General features: G+C 42.1%; 1 protein-coding gene across 1 annotated transcript in view; it reads right to left on the bottom strand.

Moving 5' to 3' along the window:
- LOC126456687 (cytochrome P450 9e2-like) overlaps positions 1-27226 on the bottom strand; it is a 97552-nt gene that overhangs the window by 3501 nt on the left and 66825 nt on the right. The window contains exons 3-6 of the mRNA XM_050092429.1: positions 14311-14519; positions 14033-14225; positions 8362-8583; positions 4582-4845 (exon numbers count right to left, since the gene is read on the bottom strand). Of these exons, the coding sequence (XP_049948386.1) occupies positions 4582-4845; positions 8362-8583; positions 14033-14225; positions 14311-14519 (888 nt within the window). The remainder of the gene's footprint in view (positions 1-4581; positions 4846-8361; positions 8584-14032; positions 14226-14310; positions 14520-27226) is intronic.

A 27226-nucleotide genomic window follows, 5' to 3' on the forward strand; every position in this document is an offset into this window, starting at 1 on the left:
TTGGGTATTGCCCGTTTCGGCGGCGAAGAACCCACATGTTGTCACTGGTTTCTTTCGTCCTCTGTGTCGGGGTCATAATGTAGCATCTAGAGGCATCTGAAGTCTGACAACAGTCTTGACACAGCTGCAACATATCCATCGCTGCCTCCGTTCGACGGGCTTTTTGAATGAGTGTCAAAATGAAGAAAGATTACGCTACAACGTCCCGTCGACATCGAGGTCATTCGAGATAGTGGCTCTGAGCACTATGGGACTTAACAGCTATGGTCATCAGTCCCCTAGAACTTAGAACTACTTAAACCTAACTAACCTAAGGACATCACACAACACCCAGTCATCACGAGGCAGAGAAAATCCCTGACCCCGCCGGGAATCGAACCCGGGAACCCAGGCGCGGGAAGCGAGAACGCTACCGCACGACCACGAGATGCGGACATTCGAGATAGTGGACGGATGTCAGCAGTCGCGGAACACAGCAACCGGTGATATTTATTATGTTGAAAACGTCGTGCAAGATGTTGAAAATTGATCCATAAGTGATTTTTCACTTTTTCAGCTATTGCCTCGATTCCGGCGCGCTTGTCTTCGAGAACCCGGGCATCCTCTTGCGAATCCCGGGTCTTTACGTTGAGATTGTGTACCACTTCAGCAATTCAACTTCATCAACTCAAAAATGATCGTTCCAACGTTCTTCCCATTAAAATGGGATGCGCCATTTTCTTTTCAAAATTGCAGTGGCGTGGCATGGTACAGCGATGTGAGGATTTCAGCGTTCACCAGTACTGCAGATGCATAACTGCAACAACAAAAATAATGCAATAATTAAAACCTTATGACTACCCTCATACCTCTATATCCTAACAGAAATCTGTCTGTTGATGGCAAGTGGAATAAAATGCCCATATCTTGTCTTCGGCATTTACTTTTGTGTACCGTGACACACTGATTGATCCAACCTTCCTCTATACTTCGAGGGTCCGTGACGGTGTAACGTGTTTGCTGGTCATCAGTTCTTGTTGTCCAGCATTGAAATGACACGTGATGCGCTGCATTGTGGCCTCTGTTAGAGTGTGCGACAGTTCAAGGTGGACCGTGAAACTAACACTTTGCAGCGCATGGCACATGGCTATGCCGACGACACACAGTTCACCCTCGATACGACGGTGTGCGGTGGTTCCAGTCCTTGCAGACTCAGAGATGGAGAGCCTGCTTACTGCGCCAGTTAAGACCTGCCAGTATCATGCGTCAGTCTACGTCTGACGATAACCCAATCACATGATATGGCGAACCACTGTTTTCGCTGTGGAACAGGAGGTCTGCAATACAGCAGCTATCGCTGATTAAATACCTCGTATTCATCACTATTGTCCGTTGTGTGGTCATTAGAAATTTGAAGATTGCCTCCTACTTGCGGATACTCATTGCTTGCGGCCAGATAGCTGAAACACGTTATTCTGAACGCTGGGCGCTGATGTCATTTGTGTCGTTCCTCTTTTGAGACAATCCTTTTTTTAATAAACAGCTGTATCTAAAGTTAAATCCCAACTAGCTCCGCAGATGGGGAGGACATCGAGGAAATACATTATGAGATAAAAGAAATTATTCAGACAGTCAAGGGAGCTGAAAATTTAATAGTTATGGGGGGACTGGAATTCGATAGTGGGAAAAGGAAGAGAAGGAAAAGTAGTAGGTGAATATTGACTGAGGAAAAGGAATGAAACAGGAGGCCGCCTGGCAGAATTTTGCACAGAGCATAATTTAATCATAGCTAATACTTGGTTCAGGAACCATGAGAAAGGTTGTATACGTGGAAAAAACCTGGAGACACAGGATGGTTTCAGATTGATCGCATAATGGTAAGACTGAGGTTTCGGAAACAGATTTTAAATTGTAAGGCATTTACAGGGGCAGATGTGGTCTCTGACCACAATTTATTGGTAATAAACTGCAGATTAAAACGGAAGAAACTGCTAAAAGGTAGCAATTTAAAGATATTGGACCTGTGTAAATTGAAAGAAGCAGAGGTTGTAGAGAGTTTCAGACAGAGCATTAGGGAACGATTGGCAAGAACAGGGGAAAGGGATATAGTAGAAGAAGAATGGGTAGCTTTCAGAGATGAAATAGTGAAGGCAGCAGTGGATCACGCAGGTAAAAAGACAAGGGCTTGTAGAAATTCTTGGTTAACACAAGAGACGTTGAACTTAATCGATGAAAGGAGAAAATATAAAAATGCAATCAATGAACGAGGCGAAAGACAACAAAAACATCTAAAAAATGAGATCAACAGAAAGTGCAAAGTGGCCAAAGGACAAATGTAAGAATGTAGACGCATATGTCACAGGACAATTAAAGAAACCTTTGGAGAAAAGAGATTCACCTATACGAATACCAAGAGCTCAGATGGAAAAGCAGTGCTAAGCAAAGAATGGAAAACAGGAAGGTGGAAGGAGTATGGTTTATACAAGCGGCAATATTATGGAAATGGAAAAGGACGTAGATGAAGATGAGAAGCGAGATATGATACTGCGTGAAAAATTTTACAAAGCACTGAAAGACCTAAGTCAGAACAAGGCCCCGCGAGTACACAGCATTCCGTCAGAGCTACTGATTGCCTGGGCAGAGCCTGCCATGACAAAACTCTTCCATCTGGTGAGCAAGAGATGTGAGACGGGCGGAATACCCTCAGACTTCTAGAAGAGTAAAATAATTCCAATTCCAAAGAAAGTAGGTGCTGACAGGTGTGAAATTTACCGAGCTATTTATTTTATGTCACAGCTGCAAAATACTAACATGAATACTTTACAGCAGAATGGAAAACTGGTAGAAGCCGACCTCGGGGAAGATCAGTTTGGATTCAGAAGAAATCTAGGAACACGCGAGGCAATGCTAACTCTACGACTTCTCATAGAAGATAGGTTAATGAAAGGCAAACATACATTTATGTCATTTGTAGACTTAGAGAAAGCTTTTGACAATGTTGACTGTAATACTCTCTTTCAAATTATAAAGATGACAGGGGTAAAATAAAGGGAGCGAAAGGCTGTTTACAATTTATGCAGAAACCAAATGGGAGTTATAAGACTCAACGGGCACGAAAGGGGAGCAGTTGTTGAGAAGGGAGTGAGACAGGATTGTAGCCTATCCCCGATGTTATTCAATCTGTATATTGAGCAAGCACTAAGGGAAACGAAAGAAAAATTTGGAGTAAGAATTAAAGTCCAGGGAGAAGAAATAAAAACTTTGAGATCTGCTGCTTCATTGTAATTATGTCAGAGACAGCAAAGGACTTGGAAGCGGAGTTGAAAAAAGCATATAAGATTGACATTAACCAAAGCAAGACGAGGATAATGGAATTTAGTCGAATTACATCAGGTGATGCTGAAGGAAATATATTAGAAAACGAGACACTTCAAGTAGTAGGTGAGTTTTGCTGTTTGGGAAGCACACTAACTGATCATGGCCGAAGTAGAGAGGATATAAAATGTGGACTGGCAATGGCAAGACAACCGTTTCTGAAGAAGAGAAATTTGTTAACATCGAGTATAGATTTAAGTGTCAGGAAGACCTTTCTGAAAGTGTTTGTACAGAGTGTAGCCATGTATGGAAATGAAATATGGACGATAAACAGTTTAGACAAGAAGAGAATATAAGCATTTGAAATGTGTTGCTACAGAAGAAAGCTGAAGATTAGATGGGTAGCTCACGTAGCTAATGAGGAGGTACTGAATAGAATTTCTCTTATAAATTTGTTGCACAAGCTCGCTAGAAAAAGGTTTCGGTTGGTAGGGCTCTTTGTGAGGCATCAAGGAGTCACCAATTTAGTAGTGGAGGGAAGCGTGGGGGGGGGGAGTGTGGTTAAAATCGTAGGGGGGGGGGGGCAGGAGATGAATACAGTAAGCAGATTCAGCAGGATGTAGGTTGCAGTAGGTACTCAGAGATGAAGAGGCTTGCACAGGATAGAATAGCGTGGAGAGCTGCATCAAACCAGTCTTTGGAGTGAAAACGACGACAATAACACGACAAGGGCCCGAAGCAATATGTTAATTATATTTACGTTTGTCTAAGGAGCGTCATTCTGTTTACGAGAAAGTTATTTGACCTATGTGTTCTTCCTGCATGGTCAGTGTATTTACTTTCAATGTACTCCGTGTACTGTGCAATGAAAAAGTCACAATGCAAGAGAATATAACAATCATTTTTTAATGTGGGTAAAAAGACTTCGGCAAACAGCGCCACATTACTGCACCCCTTATCCCTGGAAGTAAACCAGTGAACAAGCTGAGGTCACCAATATAAACAGTGACCGGACGATCAAGAAGTTTTACTAATAAAACATTCTCGGGTTTCAAGCCGCGTCAAGTGGTTTACTGCCCACGAGCTTTCGGCAGAGATATCGTCTGCCATTGTCATCCACTTGACAGTGGCAGAGGAGATCTCTGCCGAAAGCTCGTGGGCAGTAAACCACTTGACGCGGCTTGAAACCCGAGAATGATTTACTAACGGATGTCGCCGCGAAAGCATGCATTCGTACAAGAAGTTTAATGTCCCAATAGTTGGTTGCAACACGAGAAAAATGTTTACCAATGCACATGCGAGGCCCAGATCCGAAGGGGAAGTAAGTGGACTTCTTGATGCTGCGCCTGTTCTCGGGGCTAAAGCGCTGCGGGTCGAAGCGCTCTGGCTGTGGGAAGTACTTGGGGTCGTTGTGGATGGCGTGGACAAACATCCAGACGTCGTCCCCGGGCCGCAGTTCGACTCCCCGGCAGTGCTCTGTGGCCGGCAGGCGGTAGGGTCGCACGCACTGGCGGTCGAGGACGAAGGCAGACGGATACATCCGGAGCGATTCTGCGAACACAAACGGGTGGAACTGTTCTCGTCAAACACACGTAGACACTTTTGGAAGTTACGGGAAGGCCACGAACCACATATTTTAAGCAAAAGTAGGATAAGGTTAAACAGCTGCCTCGGGAAGGAGAAAGGATGTTACGCTGACCGCGCTTGTTTGTTCAAGCACTTCTGCATCGCCGTGCAGGATGTTATCAGCTACGACAATGACGTATGTTACTATTATTTAATTTAAAAAGATCTTACCAGAATAATAATGTAATTAAAAGAGGGATACGAGTATGTAAACAAGCAGAAATTTTAAGAGATGATCAAAATTTTTCGTATTGTTTTTCCGCTTACGATCTAAGTAGCGAGGACCATTCCTTTTTTTTTTTTTTGCGCGTACAGGATTGTACACATATTTTCACATGCCATTTATTTACAGGTGATGGATTTACGACTCACCCGAACACAACCTCTTGCGCACCTCTACGACGTAACCATTTTCAGCGAAGACACAAAACAGCGATGCAAGAGATTCCAGTTAGTTTTCTGCGTGTCTGTAACTATAGATAAGCGCCCCCTTGCACTCAGTCAAGTAAACAGATCTGTGCGTCTACAACGAGCGACAGCACTCGTTCTGATCACAACTTAACTGAAGTTATCACGAACTTCTCTGAACTGCGGAATGTTAACAAACTACAGATATTCTTCAGACTAGTAAATCATAGGATTCCAAACATTCATCTGTCCATCGAAAGATAAAAAGAAAACAACATAAACTCGTTTAACAGCAGTGTATGCGATAGCGTACCTATGTTTTGGAGAGCCTGTTCTTCCAGCAACACGAACTGAGTGAGGAGGCCCAGTCATTGTCGTTGCATTCGCACCGTCCAGCCACCTGGATTGGCGTTTCCGCGATTTCCTCAACCGCTTTAACAAATGCCTTGACGAATTCTTTGAAGAAGAAACTTCCGGGCTCCTTCGTCATCATTCCCCAACCCGAGCTGCGGCTGCGTCTCTTAATGACTTCGTCGCACGCGATTTCAAATCTTACTCTCCCTTCCCCTGAATTTATGTAGCTTACGCGCTGAATTCTGCTGTTGCTGCTATTCTGTCGCATTATGGTTGTAAACACCCTTTATTTTTCGCTTTCTATCAGGTGAAGAAGCTGGAATATAACTGCACTAAGGCACTACTATAGAAAATTGCTTTGTCTCACATCAACTGGTTCTTAGGAGGAAGAGAGTTCATGATAATGACGGAACATATTACGTTTAAATGGTTGCTGAATTTTATGTACCCAGTGGGCGATATGAGTCAGTGAATTCCAGTTCAAGAGAATTCACCGATTGCGTAGGCAACATGTGGATGCTGACGAAAGCAAAGGAGAGTTACAGGCAACTGAAGACGATAATGAACAGGGAATGAAAAGTAAGAAAGAGTTTTATTTATGAAGACATAGATGGGTTGTCACACAAAATCTCTAATAAAAGAAATAGCGTGGGTAGTTACTGAAGAACAGCGTAATTTTACTCAAGAATAGTAACATTATTTGTTCCCCGGCCATTGTGTAAAGTAAACAACGAGTAGCAGAAGAGTCCAAACGTTGTAGTGAACAAGTCGTAAATCTGATGTTCAACAATGTAACTCCTACAAGGCGAAGATTAATTTGTGTAACGTATGAACCTCTGGAAGAGGTGCACGAGACTTTTGCAAGAGTAGACTTAGGAATTATTGGATCAATACCTAAGAATAAGAAGGGAACAAATACAAGCACGTTCGATCATTTCTCGACATACTAGGATATCAAACATCTGTTAGAATGACAAAACGTTTGAAAAACTGTACGTAAAAGTTTAGTCACAAGTTGGGTTCATCGTCTTGATTAATTATTGATCAATGGAGGAAATTAATCAGTTTTAATTTATGTTGATGATTCAGCGAGAAATACCAGAGACGATGGAATCGTCGAGTGAACACGCTGAATCATTTTTAAGATTTATAACAATAAATACTAGCGAGAACCATGAAAACTTGGATTTTGGTCTTCTGCATGCAATACGACCGTAAGACGAAAAAAATGGGTGCTTCCACTGGCCTGAGACCTTACCAAGTTATCTACGACAGGAGGGTTAATCCATATGTGGACTTTGTCCATTCGATCTATAATATCAGTGTCATGAGCAAATGAAATAAAGGCACATACCTAGCACATATATAGCATCGTGTAGCATTCCCCTTCGCCGTGAAGGTAGCGACGACGTGTCGTGCTGTGGACTCCTCGAGACACGAAAAGCAATGGGAGTAATCGTAACCCATGCTCACTCCTGTGACGCTCATTACTCTAGAAGGTTCTTGCTATCACTGTTCAGATTACTTACATCTCGCTCGATGGCGTCCAATGTGTCTCAATATACACTCATGGGAATGGAAAGTGTCACAACATGTAGCAAAAGTCTGATATTTGTGAAACATTGTAGAGGTGTTCATCACGTAACGGTTATTAGATGATTAAACTTCCATTCTATTCGGGACATATTCATCAAAACTAGTATGAACTCGGTCCCCCAAGGACACGAATTCACTGCAGTATTTGTTGTGCCACGGAGTCAAACAGCCTCCGAATGGCATCTTGAGGAATTTCTAACCATCCCTGAAGCACATGCCAATGAGTCATGGCGATTGATGACTCAAAGCTCCTACGGAAGCACACGTCTTCCCAGAAAGACTGTAAGGATGACAAATCGCGGGATCGTGTAGGACAGACAGAAGCCAGTACATTCCTTAAGTCATTTCTCCTGTGAAATGAAGTATGGAGTCTTTCATTATCCTGGTTCAATATGACATTTTCTATCCCGGCATTGAAGGGTATGACAACAAGGAACTAGCTTCCCTTCCCTACAACGTCAGATTTGATTCTCTCTCTAAAGCTGGTTATTTTATGGTTTTCGACATGATGTATATTTATTTTGTAACTGTACTCGGCCTCCAGTTTGGGATTATAATAATCGTATTCATGTCTTAAGTATTGATCCTCACCACGACTGCCACCTGGCGGCCTAATCGCCCTCCTGTACGGCGCAGTTGCCGCAATCATCCGGCCTGGCGTATTGTCTCACGGAAAAGATGCATGAGTCCATACCTACAAGTGATCACAAAAATCTTGGTATGTTTTCACACTGTATTTTGGTACATTTTTTCTCTTTGCTTTTAATGGTCAGTAACTACTATTATGCATTATATATTACTTGTGGTTCCTTACGGACTTTTTCAGATTAATCTGATGATGCATAAATCTAAAAGCGTAATTAAAGAAAATGGTGACAACACAACTTATGACTTCCATGTATTTTTATAGGGTCCATAATGCCACGGATACAACCCTCAAATCGCTTTGCATTTAGTCACAACTGGTTTAGCAGGTGGTGAAACTCTCATCGGTATACTAGTTGACAAAACTACGTAAATGATAAGATACAAGATTAATGACTTCGAAAATAATGTCAAGGTCCTACGAAGAATTCCGCTTACCGGAGACGACCATGTCGAGGTACTGGCTGGCCATGACCTGCTCGTAGCTGGGCTGGCCCCCACTCTTCCGCATCAGATCGTCCACCTCGTCCAGCAGGCGCCGCTGCACCTCTTCGTGCGTAGCCAGCAGGTGGCTGCAGAAGGCCAGCGCTGTTGACACGTTTTCGAAGCCACCGAAGAAAAATATCAGAGCCTGCGCCGCGATGTCGTCGTCAGTCAGAGCTGCCGTCGGAAAAGAAAAACAAATAAAGATGCGCAACGGCAGGTCAAGAGTGCTGCCATCGCCAGGACGCAGTACACTGAGGTGACAAAAGTCGTACACAGATGGCCGTAGTATCACGTGTACAAGGTACAAAGAGGGCAGCGCACTGGTGGGGCTGTCATTTGCTCTCAGGTGATACAAGTGTAAAGGTTTCCGAGGTGATTATGACCGCACGACGGGACGTAACAGACTTCGAACGCCGAATGACAGTCGGAGCTAGACGCGTCAATAGTGCGCCGAGATTACCAAATTCCAGGCATTACAGTACCTCTCATCACGGACAGTGCCGTGGCCGAGGCCTTCGCCGAGAGTAGCGGCGTGTGCGTAGAGTTGTCAGTGACAATAGACAAGCAACACTTCGTGAAGTAGCTGCAGCAGTCAGTGTGGCACGTATGATGAACACGTCCATTAGGACAGAACCGCGAAATCTGACGTTAACGGGCTGTCACAGCAGACGACCGAGGGGAGTACGTTTGCTAACAGCTAACTGAGCAAGCTGGTGGTCGCTTCATAATGGTGTGGGCTCTATTTGCGTGTAATGGACTGTATGCTGTGGTCCAACGCAACTAATCATTGACTGGAAATGTTTCTATTCGACTGCTTCGCGACTATTTGAAGCCATCCACGGACTTCATGTTTCCAAGCAAAGATGGAATTTTTATGAATGACAATGGGCCGTGCCACCGGGACAGAATTGTTTGCGACTGGTTTGAAGAACGTTCTGCAAAATTCGAGCGAATGACTCGGCCACCCAAATCACCCGACATGATTCCCATCGAATATTTATAGGACACAGCAGAGCAGTCAGTCCAGTTTCTGATCTACGCTGAGCGGCAGGAGATCCGACACGACTTTTCTCACCTTAATGTATTTCAAGACTATCCCAAAAGACGTGAGGCACAAATTACACTCGTGCTCATAAATTAAGGATAACTGCAGAATGTGGTGCCACACAGCGTGGCACCACACAAAACTGGCGCTAATAGAATAGGCACACAACGAACACACACGACACAGATCTGTAAGTCCACGGTATTGGTGATAAGTTGAGGAAACCGTCCCGAAACACATGTGCTACAAAACGCCACTGTTTCCTGCGCATGTACCCAGACATCGATATGGGACATGATCACCATGCCCACGTACTCAGGCCGCACAACAGGTTGGCATACTCTGGATCACGTGGTCGAGCAGCTGCTGTAGTATAGCCTCCCATTCTTGCACCAGTGCCTGTCGGAGCTCCTGAAGTGTCGTAGGGGTTTGAAGACGTGCAGCGATACGTCGACCGAGAGCATCCCAGAGGTGCTCTAAGGGGCTTAGGTCTGGAGAACAGGCAGGCCACTCCATTCGCCCGATATCTTCTGTTCCAGGGTAACAGACAGGCCACTCCATTCGCCAGATATCTTCTGTTTCTGGATGCTCCTCCACGATAGCAGCTCGGTGGGGCCGCGACTTATCATCCATCAGGAGGAAGGTGGGACCCAGTGCAGCCCTGAAAAGGCGGACACACTGGTGCAAATGGCGTCCTGATACACCTGACCTGTTACAGTTCCTCTGCCAAAGACATTCAGGGGTGTACGTGCACCAATCATAATCCCAGCCCACGCCATCAAACCACGACCTCCATACAGGTCCCTTTCAAGGACATTAAGGGGTTGGTATCTGGTTCCTGGTTCACGTCAGATGAAAACCCAGCGAGAATCATTGTTCAGACCACACCTGGTCTCGTCCGTGAACATAACGTGGGACCACTGTTCCAATGACAATGTACTGTGTTCTTGACGCCAGACTTTACGGGCTCTCCTGTGACCAGGGGTCAGTGGAATGCACCTTGCAGGTCTTCGGGCGAATAAACCATGTCTGTTCAGTCGTCTGTAGACTGTGTGTTTGGGGACAACTGTTCCAGTGGCTGCGGTAAGGTCCCGAGCAAGGCTACCTGCAGTACTCTGTGGCCGTCTGCGGGCACTGATGGTGAGATATCGGACTTCTTCTGGTGTTTTACACTGTGGACGTCCCGTACTGTAGCACCTGGACATGTTTGCTGTTTGCTGGAATCGTTGCCATAATCCTGAGATCACACTTTGTGGCACACGGAGGGCCCATGCTACGACTTGCTGTGGTTGACCAGCCTCCAGTCGCCCTAGTATTCTACCCCTCATAACGTCATCAGTATGTGTTCTTTCTACACACAGTCACGACCGAAAACGTCTGCACACTTATTCGTTGCACCGTACTCTGACATGCACCAACACACCTCTGCGTATGTGGACTGCTGCCAGCGCCACCGTGCGACGACCGCAGGTCAAATGCACCGCATGGTCATACCCCGAGGTGATTTAAACCCGAATACCGCCCACCAGAGTGCTGTTTCACCATGTATCAGCATTATCCTTAATTTATGAGCATGAGTGTGTATTAAATTATTTTCTTGTTGTATCTTTAAATTCAGCAATTCCACAAGATATCGAACTAGGTATTTCTTCGAAACCTGGCAGCCACTTGACGTGTGGCAAACCGACAACCAAAATTATTAACAAGAAAAATAGAACAGGATTATGAATGTAGCTTAAACAATGGGTGCAATTGGAGGAAAAAACAAGATACATAAAGGGAAAAACTTAAACTGAAATCAGCAAAGTTACGAACACATTAGACATATAGAAGTGCAGATCAAAAAAGACTTTCATACCAGAGAAACGAAACGAAACGTGATGAAAACACAGTTATCAGCCAGACACAAAAATGTCAAAATGACCTACTATCAATAACAGAAGAAAAATATCTGTATAATAGTTTCACAGATTATTAATTCAAATATAATAGCTCTGCATATATTATAAAGAATGTTACAAGCTTTAATATCAGGTACAAAGAGCATATCAGAACCCATTCCACATATTCAGAAGACCTAATTCAGGAAAACCATACATTATATTCAGTCGGCAGTAAGTCAGTTTATCACACAGATATACAGGAACTCGGGTCTCTGAAATTTAACCATGTTTGTTTTCACACAGGTTGTATAGGCAATTCAAAATTACTCATCTGTTTCTCCACTTCATGTGTATTCTTTTGAAAGTTTTGCATTCTACATTCCTATTTACACTAGCGATGGGTCGCTCTAATTTTATAAATGCCGCAACACAATCCTGTGCTACTTTAGAACAGCTGCTATGGGATTTTCAACTTGTTTAAATAAGATCATTGTTACACGAGGGTGCGCTGGAAAGTAATATTCCGAATTTTTACCTGAAAGCTCTTAAAAACATCTTAAAGAAAACCAATGTTATTAACATTCTATATCTTTATTCTTTATGTCTACATATTTGCAGCCCTATGCTGCTAGAGGAATCCGAATTGTAGCGTGTAACAAGGCGGCGTGTAGCGTAACTAGGTCTGTGGTGTAACTACGTCGGTGCGTGAGCATCAGCGTGCTGTAACGGAGTTTCAAATTCGAAGAATTCGTCCACTCGTCCTCTCTTTCAGCGTGACAATGCCAAACGACAGACGAATGTCGCGACATGTGTAACAACCCGACCCCTCGAGTTTGCTGTCATCCATCATCCTGCATACATTCCCGACTTGGCCCCATCAGATTTTCATGTTTCCAAAACTTTGAGAACACCTTCGAGGACTTAACTTTGATGGTGATGAAGCGGTCCAAGCACAGATGAGGTTGTACTTGAAGATTTACAAAGTTAATGACGCTTTTTTATTTGAAATGCTATAAGAGTTTTCAGGTAAAAAATTCGGAGATGTTAATTTTCAGTATGACCTCATCCTATAAACTCCCAGGTAAAATCGTTTCAGAGGAACAAAATGGCTAGCGCATAAATTCAGTTAGAAGTAACAGACTCACAAACCTTGGTTTCCTTCTTTTTTCATTCGCTGTCGATAACGTAAACATAACATAACTCTTCTGTAACTGTAATTACTCCATCATAATTTTATTCGTTGTTTTGAACACATTCTACCTATTGACATAATGGAAAGCTTCCTCTACATCCATAAACATTATTAATGTGATCTACTCATTCCTCACAAAGGCAGAAAAGCTTAATTTCTTCTTCAATAGTATCTATTAAACATTGCAAGGTCTACCGCTTCTTCCGGTCGCAGGTGCTGACAAAGATATTTATTTAATGACAGATATATTTAGATATACAACAAATACAAATAAGAAATTTCTCGCTGACTTGAAATGTTATGCAGTTAACATTAGGAAATTAGTATGTAGCACAAATTATTTGTACCCAGAGTCTAATTAGGTCTTCTCAAAACAGAACTTTTCTTGGAGACTTGGGATACAGTCTTTTTAGCTGCATCATTATTGTGAGACTCTCAGCAAGAGTGGAAATTTAGCAGCTTTACAAATACACTAAACAGCTTCAGAGAAACCGTAGTACGAGGGTTATTCGGAAAGTAAGGAACGATCGGTCGCGAAATGGAAACCAAAGTGAAAATCCGATGACGTTTTGCACAGGTGTGTTGGAGAGTGCCTCTAGTATGCCCGTCGATCACATTACGTCTTTTTTTTTAGTTCTGAGCACACAGGGAGCATATAAAGATACCTAGAACAATAGTGTCTCCCGCCAAGTACGAGGGTCTGGTGAGAAATTTCGCCTGAAGCTATGTAGCCAACATTACACAACTGTCGTGCGTTTTCTTCTTCAAGACAATTCTCAGCCGCATTCTGCAGAGACAATGAAAATCCCCCTGCATCGTTTTCGATTGAAATGTTTTATTACGCACAATACAGCCCGTAATTGTCTCCCTCTTGAGTTTCATCTCTGCTCAGACGAACCGCACGGCACGGACAACGAGCTGTAGGCCAGCGTAGAGAATTGGCGGAAAGCACTGGCGGCTGCCTTCTGTAACGAGGGTATTGGAAAGTTGGTACAACGCTACGACAAACGTCTAAGTCGGATCGGCGACTATGGAGATAAATAGCTGGAAGTTGTAGCTAACTGTTGAAAATAAAACAGTTTTGATTTGCACTGTGGTTTCCATTTCGCGATGCATCGTTCCTTACTTTCCGAATAGCCCTCGTATATGTGAAATTTCGTATTACTCGTAGTTTATTAACCTTGTTTGTTTTACTAGCGTAAAGATATAATTGATGTTTGTATCTAGCGGTGTGAGGAAGCAGCAGTTTGTAGTACAATTTCAAACTGGTTACTTTAAGTTACTGAGAGCAGGTACTTCATTATAAATCTAAACTCTTCTGCGACCTAATATACGTAAAGGCTTGGTGACACGAGGAATGAGCTACATTTACTTAAAAGAACAGCTGTAGCGGAAATTTTACTCAAAATCTCAAGAAAAACTCCAAAGCATTGCGAAAAACCTTGTGAACTGAAGAGCTGTCACTCTGAGAAGGTGTTACGGTAGTTGCTGCTATGTACTTACTCATAACATCGCGTTTTGTAGGTCCGATCTTCTCTTGCTCCTCAGAGTTTACGTCACCTCGTCGTGCTTGCAGTAGCAAATTTATCACGTCCGGACGAACGATACCCTCCCTCTTTCTGGCCTGAATTGCGTCCCTTACCATTGACCTGAAGAATTGCACCGACTTTCGGTCGAAGAATGGGATGCCCAGCACCTGCAATAACATTGTAAGACAAGGAAAGTCGGAAATCCGTGTAAGCTCGACTAAGGCAGCTCAGTAGAGCTCTCGTAGAACCTACCTGCATGATCCTCGGCGATACGAAGTAACCAGCAGCGGTGAGGGGGTTCACCTTCGTCAGTCTGCGGCCCATGCGGTAAAAACTGTTGTCGCGGTCCATCAACGAATCCACCTTGAGACCAAAAGCCGTCGTTGCAATTATGTCGTTCGCCACCCGGGTGAAGAGGTCCTTCATCTCTACGGTGAAGATGTCTTCCTTTCTTGAGGAAGCTTGGACAAAGTTATAATTAACTGTCAGCAGGTGGATATAATTACTGTAAAGCTTTCAAATGTGGAACACTGTTTTATTTTAAATCAGTTTAATGTATAATTCGAAATACACTTGTGTGCAAAACTTAAGAATGAAACTGGTATTCGTATGACGCGACACTGTCAAGTAGTATAGCTTGACGAAACTTGGACAATACATAGAAAGAACTGTTACTATACAGTACAGCAGCTAACGCAAATAATTAATCAATGAGACGAACAGGAATGACACTTTTATTTACCGACAATAATTACGCTGAAGTCATCGTGACTCTTGATGATTCCCTGGGCATTACAAAACGCGGGACACGGTTCTTAAAAGCGTGTGTGTTCAGCATGGCCGGCAATGTAAACTCTGCAGCGTGTCCCACGCTGACCCAATGACCGGTAAGCGCGTTCCGCGCCTCCCCCATCGCGGATGACGACCGCTGTGTGGTCTCGGTGCGAATGAAGTTGCTGCAGTACGTGTTCCCAACGGATGCCTCGTGTACTCGATGTGACTTAATTCGGGGAAGGGTAGGACAGTCCATTCTACGACTATCCTCTCGTTCCAAGAGCTCCTCCATTTGAACTGTTCGATGCTGTCGCGCACTGTCAGTCATAAAAAGATGCAAATGGGGAAACAGTACAGTGTCGGAAAAACGATGACCGGTGAGTGTACCGATTTGGAGGTCAGTAAACCCATGCAACGTACTGCCTCCCCGCACCATAACACCTGTACCGCCAAAGCGACCATGTTCGGTAATACACGAAATGTATTCTCAGTTGCGAATACGCGCAACCATCATCTGTATAGTGGATCGACGACTGTGAAAATTTGTAGCGGACCAGGACTCGAACCCCGATTTCCCGCTCACCGCGAGCGGCCGCCTCACCATCTGGCCATCCGAATGGGACTCACGGCTTGATCCAAACTTCCATTTGTCGTCAACCATGTGTCTACAACTTGTACATCCATTACGTAAATTCCCGTCCTGGGGAGTCATTTTACTTGAAAGTCGCCTGCCCGGTGTCGGCGGATAAATGCGATACTGCAGTGCCTATTTTATTCCAGAGTACAATGCACTGCTCCTTCGGACATGCATGCAAGTCGAGAGGAACATTGGCTCGTAATTCGGAATAACACAGACACTGCAGTATCGCCTTTTCGATAGTACTCCTGGATGCATTACTTGTTGGCACCTCGCGCCATATAAGGGTACATAATGCACCCAGGAAAGGGTGCATACTGCACCAGGTGGTATATTGTCGGGAGACATAACGTTACATGGGCGTACTGACCTCCAAATCTTTCAACGCGGAACACTAAACGGTGAGATTGTGAGACTGTATTCCTTCTCAATGTGCGTCTTTTCAGGGGTACATTCGGTCCTCGCTTAATTTTTTATTTATGACAATGCGTGACGAGGTGGAGCAACTTCTTGGAACTAGAGGATATTCTGTGAATGGACTGGTCGGCGCGTCCCCCAACTTCAGTCCCACGGATGTGTTGGGGAGACGTCCAGCAGTCAACCGCGCTGGTGGAGAGGTGGAGTGCCCCGCCACAGGATCCCTCACCACTCTTGCGGCCAGCGTGGCAACTCGCTGGACATCAGGCACCGCCGTCCGTGGTGATCAGTGTAAATCTTGTCTTTGAATAAAGTTGTCATTTCCGTTTGACTGCTTAATTCTTTCAGTTATCTTCTGCAGTGTAGCAGTTCCCTCCATATACGTTCCAAGTTTCATCAGGCTGTTATTTGACAGTCCGCCCCGATAACTGAGTGATTGCCGGCACGGTAGCTCAGCGTGTTGCGTCAGAAAGCTGGTTAGCCTCTGTAATTAAAAAAAACTGAGTGGAAGGATCAACAAACGAACTTTGACGGATGTCGTGTGACGTCCGCAACGACCAAACCCAACGATCAACAACGATCAAAAAAAAATAAAATAAAAAAAGTGGCTAGCGCGGTGGTCTGACACGCCAAGGGGCCCGGGTTCGATTCCCGGCTGGGTCGGATATTTTCTCCGCTCAGGGACTGGGTGATGTGTTGTGCTCATTATCATCTCAACATCATCAGTGGAAGGCAACGGGAAACCACCACTGGGATCACTTCCCTGGACGCTCATGCGGTGGATCTCTCTGACGTGGCTTCCCCAATGACAACACCTGCCGTAAGGCACAGCACAAAGTTTTTAAAAGTTACTTGACAGTGACACATCATTCTACAGTTAGTTTCCGCCGTAATTTTCGCACACCACTGTATTAGTTAGTAGAATTATTTGTGTCTCACTTACAACCCCTAGACTGAGAAAAGTATTTCCCTGTCACGAGTAATTCATGAATGTGTTTCACAAATTTCGTAATAAGATTCTGAAGGTTCAAATACAGAGTATATTTTAAGGCAACTGCAAGGATTCTCTGTGCTATATTTCACTCAGTTTCTAGTGAACGTTGGATCTGATTTGAAATTGAAATCTAAAGAGTGGTAAGTATTGAGTGAGTGCAATCTAGTTGGTTTGTTAGTGAATTGTTTATGTGTTCCATGGATTTTCATTTCCTTTTCCCACTACGATACGGAATGCATCAGGTTATCACTTTCCGCATAGTTTCTCAATTAAAAATACGGTAACATGGTGATCAGTTACATGGCTGTCTTAATATACCATTTCTTGTTACTATTTTTCGAATATACTATGTTAAACTCTCTCTCTCTCTCTCTCTCTGTCTCAATCTGAGACACACACACACACACACACACACACACACACACACACACACACACACACACACACACACACACGTAAGCACGCACGTACAGGCACATGATGTTGTTAAACATACAGACACAGGGAGCTCTCAAGCAGATATAATTGCCATTTATGTTTGAAGTAATATAATTATCTAGTAGATCCTGTACATCACTGAGTAAATGATCAAAGATTTTTTATTTGCGAATATCTCGCTTCTTCCCGTGCCACATGAACAAAGCGGAATGAAAGACAGTGTAAATCATTTCTTCTTCTGGTATTATTTATAAGAATATGGATGTCAGCTTTTTTTCGAGCTGTGACTACTTGCTGCCAACAAGCCTCATAAGGGATAAGTGTATTGTGAAGCTGTTGTAGATATGTCCAGTTATTTTAAGAGCTCTCCATAAGTCATTGTATACAGTACACCATATATTGTCGTTATTAAAAGGTTCTGTGCAACGAAAAATCTCTTCGCCAGTGACAAGTTACCCAAAATACGATACCATAAGATTATAGTAAAAATAGTAAAAGAAAGTTGCGACCGAACCGCCGAATCTTTCCATCAGTAAATGGGGTATGTTCTCAACTGACTTGGTTGTTTTAACCCCCTCCACTGACGGAATGACCCGCTTCCTACTTCCGTATGTATAAAGCCAATACGGACTTGTAGCTGTCACGCCTTTGCGCTTACTGCTACGTATTGTAACCGTAAATAGCTCAGTCCTAATGGTAAGAGGTAGTAGTGGATTCACGTTATTAATCTTTGAAGACAGCACAGCTGCCACAAGCTCAGCTCACTTTTACTCCACTCCTACCCTCGCCATTGCACCACATTAACTAGGTGCTACATGGACCTTGCTAAATTCACTTGCGTATACATTTTTGACCGTTACTCGCCAGTATTTACCTAATGATTAGTACACTCCTAACCGGACTATTTCCGAAAGAGCTGTGATGATTGAACGGGTTCGATCCACGGCCTACAGTGCCCTACAGTTCACACGGTAACACTGGCTACCTGACCCACTTAACTTGGTAGTGAGCTTATGTATCCAATCACCACTGCTAGCAGCAGTGGATAATCCTATCAGCACAACGACAGCAGTAGACTTACCGTCGAATCCTCCTGAAAATAATTATAACTACGGTCGCCAGCTCTGAAGGAGCAACAGAATAAATCAATTTTTTGGCTCGTTTCAAAGTGAAACGGCTTGAGTTGAATTTAAACTTAATTCTGAATATTACTATTTCTGATCATTCTAGGTGATTCTACAAACCAAATACTCTCTCAATTTCTGTGAGTTGGCTTGGTAATTACCACCAAGACAATTTAAGCACCTTAGGTTAACAAAATTCTATCCTTCAACTTATTTAATGATTTTTGATATTACTCTTTGGACAATTGATATAGAATTAGTTAAGTGACTTTACTTGAAAGGTTACTCAGAAAAATTTAAGGAACTATAAATAGGTGACTCATTCTGGTGTGACCATTGCTCTTTTCAACATTCTTATACGCTAAAGTATTCTACAACCAAAAGAATTGTAAATGAAAGAGGCGATGGTGGCCTCAGTCTGATTTCACTACACTATGTTTGAGGTTACTACACTTTACAATGAACTACATGCGTCGTAATTTTACTCATTACTATATTCTGTCCTCTGCACTTGCATAAAAGAAAACTGGTATTCTCATTTCACATGTATACAAAGTTCGACTTAACAATTGCAAGCAGTCTTGCCTTGGGTAGACGTGTCGGTGCTGGTGGTGAGATGCATGTGGCTAACGCAGCTCTTCACGCCTCATGCCCTCAATGGCGGCTGGAACTACGAGCTGTAGCACTCGTATAAGCTACTGCACGTCCGCCATAAAATCCGGGCGCAGGAACTCTTACAATCAGCACCAGTGGCATAGAGACGGCTTTGACAACCATTCGTCGCGTTCTACTCCACAAACGGCGACGATATTCGCCTCTTCGCTGTTGCACAATCACTTTTGCGTGAGCACAGTTACGCACGTCCGATCACGTCAACACTCCCCAGGCCATTTCATTGTTCAGTCCCTGTGTCTCCAGCCACCCCTAGCTACGCTCGTATCACCAAGAGTGGGGGCATTCCCCTACCATCTTTTTACCGAAATCATTTAGTATTTAAGAATATTTATATTTATTACCCTGGAGTTCATACCAGTCATAATGATTTACTACTAGCGCTTTACAACATTAAATTATACAGTAATAACTTACAATTACCAAGAAAAAGAATACATTTGACTCCGAGAGCTTAGTGCATTGTCTGACAGGTAGCGCTAATTCCCAGTTTCGCCAATAGATGGCATCAGGGTGCACTCCCTGGCAATCTCACACCAGCGCGCCCGTTTCCAACGCGCGGGCTCCAAATTACTGTCAGCCCACCATCATTTCAGTTCCGTTACACATGCCCCACTTCTTATTGAAGTATCTAACAGTTATAATTCAATAAGAAGTCTCTCCTATAATGAATCTGAAATGTTCGTTAAGCTTTTTACCAAGGGTTTTCCCTTTCTTACTGATACACCTCGATACTTATATTACATATTTAAAATTAAACACCAATTCTTTCTCTCTTTCCTGCTAAACATTACATAAATGATTTACATATATTCTTTCCAATTTTCTTACTTCTAAACACAGTACCCTTTAAACATCTTTTTTTTTTTTTTACAAAAATTTTAAATACACTTCTTTTATCTCAGGCAAGTAAAACACACGTTATGCGCCTATTACTTTATTGCACGTCCTTTTCACTTTACCTCCTCACTTTTCTACCTCTTCCACAACACTTATTTACACATTTATTAAGGCTTTCTTAGAAGCTCAGTCTTTCCCAGTCTGTTTAGTCTCTACTTAAACTAGAAGTTTCATTATAATACTGCAACATATTTTAGTGAACATTTACCTTTCACATAGAACAAAAGAAACAAAACTATTTACATATTGGTTTACTTTAATATTTATTTATATATTTATTTTCAATCTGGTAGAATTCGTGGTTCATACCTTTTGAGATCCACTATGTTTCTTACTCCCAGGCGTTTGCCTGTTAATGGGTACTCTAAATAATAAGCATTCACATTGAGTATGGACACTATTTTAAATGGTCCATTATATATATATTTAAATTTGCTGATCTCGTTATTAATTTCACTTGACTTTTCATGTGTTTTTACAAGAACGAGATCACCTATTTTGAATTTAGGATTCCTTACTTTTTCATCATGACGACGAATTCTCGCATCTGCTTGTTTTCTCATCTTGTCTTTTACTAAGTTCTTTTTACTATCATAATCTAATTCAACTCTATCTGGAAATTCTAGTAGGTCTTCTACTAGACTTTTACTTCTCGTCTTTTTCAGGATTTCTTCTGGAGTAAATCCAGTGCTCTCGTTTGTTAATGAATTTATGATTTCTTCGAATTCACTCACACACATGCCCCACTTCTTGTGGTTACTATGGCAGTACGTCCTAAATAACTGACCTATATCACGCATATATCTTTCTGCCGGATTGCTTGATGGGTGATAAGCTGAGATATGTACCACTTCTACCTGTTTCTCAGTTATCCCATCCTTCCACATTTTTGAGCAAAACTGAACACCATTATCTGATAGTATTCTCTTTGGCTTCCCTACTTTCACAAAATAATCACACACCATTTTATCATACACAGCTCTGGCAGTAGCTTTTCTCAAGGGATATAGCTTTATATACTTTGAGAAAAGTTCAACTGCTACAAATATGTACACAAAACCCCCCATGGTTTTCGGTAATGGTCCAAAGATATCTACTGCTACTATTTCTAATACTTCATCAGGTTTTATTGATTGCATGGGCCCTTGATTAGTTGCATTTGTTACTTTCGCCTTTTGGCATAGATCACAAGATCTTATCCTCTGTGCTACCCTTCGTGCCATGTTGTTAAAGGTAATGCATTCATCTAACTTATTGGTACACTTCCGTGCACCACAATGGCCATATGCCAAGTGAACATAATCTATCAGCACTTCAGTGTGTTGTTCCGGCCAACATACTCTCCACTTCCCTGGATTATTTAATCTTTGAAGATACAGTACACCTTTATGTATTTTATATGAAGCCCTTATGTTAGTTGCGTCCGGATTGTCAAACTTGACCTTTACCGACTTGAGTGCATCATCATCACTTTGATATCTTCGCATATTCCGACATATTTCCCTAATTTTTTCTCTTCCTTCCGCTTTTTTGAAGTAATTCACCTCAAAAACAGCTTCCCTATTCTTTACACTTTCTAGTGTCTCACATCCTTCCGGTAATCTCGACAAAGCATCCGGTACTGCATGTTCTTTCCCTTTAACATACTTGATCTCTATATCAAATTGTTGTAAAAACAGCGCCCATCTGGTCAACCTGTTATGTAACAATCTGCAGTCCTTCAAAAATATTAAAGCTTTGTGGTCTGTATGGACCACAGTCTTATGTCCCCATAAGAAAAGTTGAAATTTCCTAAAACCCCATACTATAGCTAAAGCCTCCTTCTCTGAAATCGTATAGTTTCTTTCGTACTTAAACATGGTTCTACTCGCAAATGCTATTTGTCTATAAGTTTTTTCCCCATCTATCATTACCTCCTGAAATATGGATACTCCCAATCCATAATCTGAACTATCTGTTGCCATGTGGAATGGTTCACACAGGTCAGGGTACCATAACTTTATATTTTTAGCCAAATTGTCTTTTAGCCGGTTGAATGCTGTTTCACATTCCTCAGTCCACATATACACACTGTTCTTCTTAAGTAGGTTGTTCAGATGTGGGCTATTGAACACCTGATCATCCACATACTTACGATAAAAGGAACAAAGTCCTATAAACAACTTTAGTTGTTTTTTATTCTTGGGAGCCGGACAATTTCTTATTGCTGACTTTATCGGGATCTTTTTCAATTCCCTCTGGTGTTACCATGTGACCTAAAAACTTTATTTCTTTCTTCACAAACTCGCATTTTTTTCAGGTTTAGGGTCATTCCTCCTTTAATTAAAGCTTTGAACACCCTGTCGCATAAGTCCGTGTGCTCTTCCCATGTCCTTGTAGCAATTAACAGATCGTCTACATAAACCGTGATTAGCAAGCTAAGTTGACTCCCTAAAATTTTATCTAAAGCCCGAATGAACACTGAAACGGAAGTATTTAGGCCAAATGGTACCACTGTGAAATGGTAGCATTTGCCATTGAATAAAAATGCCGTGTACTTCCTAGACTCCTCACTTAATGGGATTTGCCAGTATCCTGCAGTTAGGTCTAAACTAGTCATGTACTTTACACCATTAAACTTCTGCATTAAATTATCTATGTTGTCTGGACGATCCAACTCCCTCTTCACTACTTTATTCAGAGTACGAGCATCTATCACTATTCGTACACTTCCATCCTTCTTACCTACTATCACCAGTGGGTTATTATATGGGCTAGAACTCCGTTCAATGACCCTACATGAAACCATTTTATCTATTTCTTTTTGAAGTGCTTCTTTCTTAGACAAGGGTACATTATATGGTGGTTTAAAGAAAGGTTCATGCTCCTCTACCTCCATGCAGTACTCATAATTTATCACTCGTCCCGGTTTGTCCGAAAATACCTCCTGATTTTCTTTCAGAATTTGCTATAGATCCTCCCATTGGGCATCAGATAGTCCTTCCGTTTTATCCACTACATTTTGAAGGAGTGTCTCCTTATTTCCTTCTTCAACTATCTGCCTCACCAGAAACCAATCGAATTTTTGACCTATTCCTGAATCATGATCATCTCTAAATTCTACCCATCTCAGCTGTTTCTCTTCCATTACTCTAGATGATTCAAATGGTATTTCTAATACCGCACTATCAACTTTAGAAACTATTATCCCTTTGTCACAATCTACAATTACTTTCTGTTTTATTAACCAGTCAATGCCTAAAATGATCTCGGCACTGAGCTCTGGAACTACTAAAAATGCATTCGAAAATACCTTGTTTTTTATCTTAAATTCCATCATCACTTGATGTTTAACAGTTTTACTACATTTCCCTGTCGCCCCTATCACTTTAACACCTGTTACTGGCATCATGACTACTCCTCGTTGCTCTTTGATCATCTCAAAAAATGCGTGCGAAATAGCACTTATTTGAGCACCCGTATCCAACAATACATATAAATCGTACCCACATACATTAATGGGCAGGATTGTTTGCATCCTATTGTCCTCTTTCATATTTTCTTTATCTTCCCATAAAAAATCCTTTTCCACGGCCAAGTCTTGCCATATTATTTTTCCGGTTTTTATACTGACCATTCCATCTGGAGGTTTCTTTCTCCTTTTCATCCTAAATTCTTTCACCACTTTTTTCCAATAGTCCTTCGTCTAGGCTCTTTAATGCCAGCTCGTTCTCATTCAAATCTGTCATGCCTGAACTCTCGGTTGCGGGATCGGAAACTTCCTCTACTTCTTTTTCTCCCTGGATGCTTTCTGATGATTCTGACGATAATTCCTCCTCCTTAGAAATATGACCTTCTTCGGATTCAAATAATTCTCGCAAATTATAATCCATTTCTCTGCTTTCCCTTTGTTGGATAGTGCATTCGCCACTCTTACTTTCATTATTTTCCCCTACTAATGGAATTCCAGTCTCACTCAACTCATTTGCTTCAGTACTACAGGGATCACAACACTCTTTCTCTTGGTTAGATACACTTTCTCTAAGTTCTTTAAAAGAATCTTCATCACAGTCATGTACTCTTGCTGTCGCTAGGTACACATCATAATCGGTATGGCTCTCTAACACTGTCATATTCGGGTCCAAACTAATCACTTGAGTGGGAGATCTTTCTAATTGTGCTGGCTGACTTTTGAGCTAATGTACATATTCTGCATACGAGGTAATTTCTGAATCGGCATGCGTCTCTGCACTATGCCCCTTTTTCTTATCCACCCTTCCCTCTTTAATTACTTCTCGATGCGATTCGTCGACTATTCGTACGAACCTTTTACCATAAGAAACATCACTCCTACCTTGCCCCTGCCTCTCTGCACAGTTGCCATCCCTACCGACAAACAACGCCTTCTCTGACTCTTCCATCATCAATTCGTCACTCTGGCCTTGAATTGTACTTATTTCATTCACGTGAGCCTTTACATCCGACCGATATTCTTTTCCTACTTCATTTCCCTTAATAATTCCTCCCTGCTCTCTCTCCTCTGTTTGTATCCCTGCATTATACTTCGCAAAGTTTCGTTTATGTAACTGCTCTTCAGGCGAACGACGCACTATCCTACTATAGTACTGACTACTCCGATCTTCCCTATATTTGGGCCACTTCTTTCTTTCCGCGTGCGTTAGGCCCTTGACCTGCGCGGTATTTAGTTTTCCTGATTTTGATAATGCATCCCGTTTCCCTGATAGTGTCCTCTCCCTCGCTGAGAGTTACCTCCTCGACCTCTTCCTCTCATCATTTTAATTTGCGGTTCATTCCTACCACCTTTTACTATTCCATTCTGATTTCTGAAACCTCGAAACTCTCTAGTTTCACGCCACCTATCTTCATTCTCGATTTTTTCTAAAAATTCATCGAATGATCGATGAGTGCCTCCTACATAACGCTTTGAATCGTCAGGTAGCTTTGTCCACAACTCCCACACTATCTCCGATTCTGATCTACGATCTTTAAGATACTTCAAACGCTTGAACCATCCTTCACAGTATTCTTTCATGAGCCCACGCCCATGTTCTGGCATTCTGGCGACAACGAATTCTCTCCACAACCTATCTCTCTGTTGTGTGCTCCAGAATTCCTCAAGGAACTTTTCTTCGAAGTCTGTAAACTTCAAATTGTCGATATCCTAATTCAATCCCCAACGTTTAGCATGACCTGCTAAAGCGTCTATAACTAAATTAATTTTTTCTTTATCCGACATGTCTGTTGGTAAGACACGTTCACAATTTTTTTTTATGAAATCCATCGGATGCCATCCACCTTGTTTCTTTTGAGGATCGTATTTTTCCTCCCTACTCAGTATTTCCGATTTTTGCATTACCAATGGGATACCACTACAGTTAAGAAACGTCTGATTCTGAACTTGCTGACTTAACAATTTTATCTCATTACGCAGTGTTTTTTCCTGCTCCTGCACACATGCATCAAAACTCAACATGGTATTGCGCAGTGTTTCAATATCAGCTGCTGTTTCTTTAACAATCTCTTTCTTCACAACTGGTACTATCACCTGTAATTTACTTTCAATTATCGATTCTAATTTTTCACTAACCAAAGGTTCCACTGATTTCTCTATTCTCTGAATTTCGGTATTAAATCTTTTCTCTATTTCTGTGACTTTTCTCTGAACATTTGTTATTTCAGCCCTAATGCTATTTACTGATTTGTTTACCTCTGTGATACGCTGGCTTTGCGTATTCAAAATATCTAAGTTGGCTTTTATTTTACCAGATAGGTTTTCATCCAATTGGGATATATGACTAGCCATTTCTGCTTTCAAACTAGCATTCCCTTCTCGAATTTGCGCCATCATCCTATTTAACAAACTTGTTATTTCATATCCTCTTCCTTGTGACTTGCATCCACAGATACATTGAATTCACTTTTCACTACCTTTGGTTTCACTTCCCGTTCCTCCTGTCTTGTGGGTGTGGATTCTTCTATAAGATTTTCCAACCCTACAACAGTATCTATGGTCCCTAATTCTGGGTCTGACCTTGTAATGTTTTCGTCTTGCTTGTTACTATTCGACTCCATCTTATGCTGCTGTATTTCGTGCCTAACAGAAATGTTTATTAAACCAAGTATTACTTGTTTAACTCCTACTATTGGACTTTCTTTTGCTGCTTTGCAGGTTGTCGTCTTGAACTTACCAATGGTGGTATATTTGTCTACAACAGAATTTTAAATTTAAAATTTTCTTCAAACTACAAGTTTATATAAAACACTTTCATTGCAGCCATTATTCTACAAACTTGGTAAGTCCTGTCACAGTCGCCACATGCGACCGAACCGCCGAATCTTTCCATCAGTAAATGGGGTATGTTCTCAACTGACTCGGTTGTTTTAACCCCCTCCACTGACGGAATGACCCGCTTCCTACTTCCGTATGTATAAAGCCAATACGGACTTGTAGCTGTCACGCCTTTGCGCTTACTGCTACATATTTTAACCATAAATAGCTCAGTCCCAATGGTAAGAGGTAGTAGTGAATTCACGTTATTAATCTTCGAATACAGCGCAGCTGCCACAAGCTCAGCTCACTTTTACTCCACTCCTACCCTCGCCATTGCACCACATTAAGTAGGTGCTACATGGACCTTGCTAAATTCACTTGCGTATACATTTTTGACCGTTACTCGCCAGTATTTACCTAATGATTAGTACACTCCTAACCGGACTATTTCCGAAAGAGCTGTGATGATTGAACGGGTTCGATCCACGGCCTACAGTGCCCTACAGTTCACACGGTAACACTGGCTACCTGGCCCACTTAACTTGGTAGTGAGCTTATGTATCCAATCACCACTGCTAGCAGCAGTGGATAATCCTGTCAGCACAACGACAGCAGTAGACTTACCGTCGAATCCTCCTGAAAATAATTATAACTACGGTCGCCAGCTCTGAAGGAGCAAAAGAATAAATCAATTTTTTGGCTCGTTTCAAAGTGAAACGGCTTGAGTTGAATTTAAACTTAATTCTGAATATTACTATTTCTGATCATTCTAGGTGATTCTACAAACCAAATACTCTCTCAATTTCTGTGAGTTGGCTTGGTAATTACCACCAAGACAATTTAAGCACCTTAGGTTAACAAAATTCTATCCTTCAACTTATTTAATGATTTTGGATATTACTCTTTGGGCAATTGATATAGAATTAGTTAAGTGACTTTAC

The sequence above is a fragment of the Schistocerca serialis genome, chromosome 2 (assembly GCF_023864345.2).
Source record: "Schistocerca serialis cubense isolate TAMUIC-IGC-003099 chromosome 2, iqSchSeri2.2, whole genome shotgun sequence".
Classification (NCBI taxonomy): domain Eukaryota; kingdom Metazoa; phylum Arthropoda; class Insecta; order Orthoptera; family Acrididae; genus Schistocerca; species Schistocerca serialis.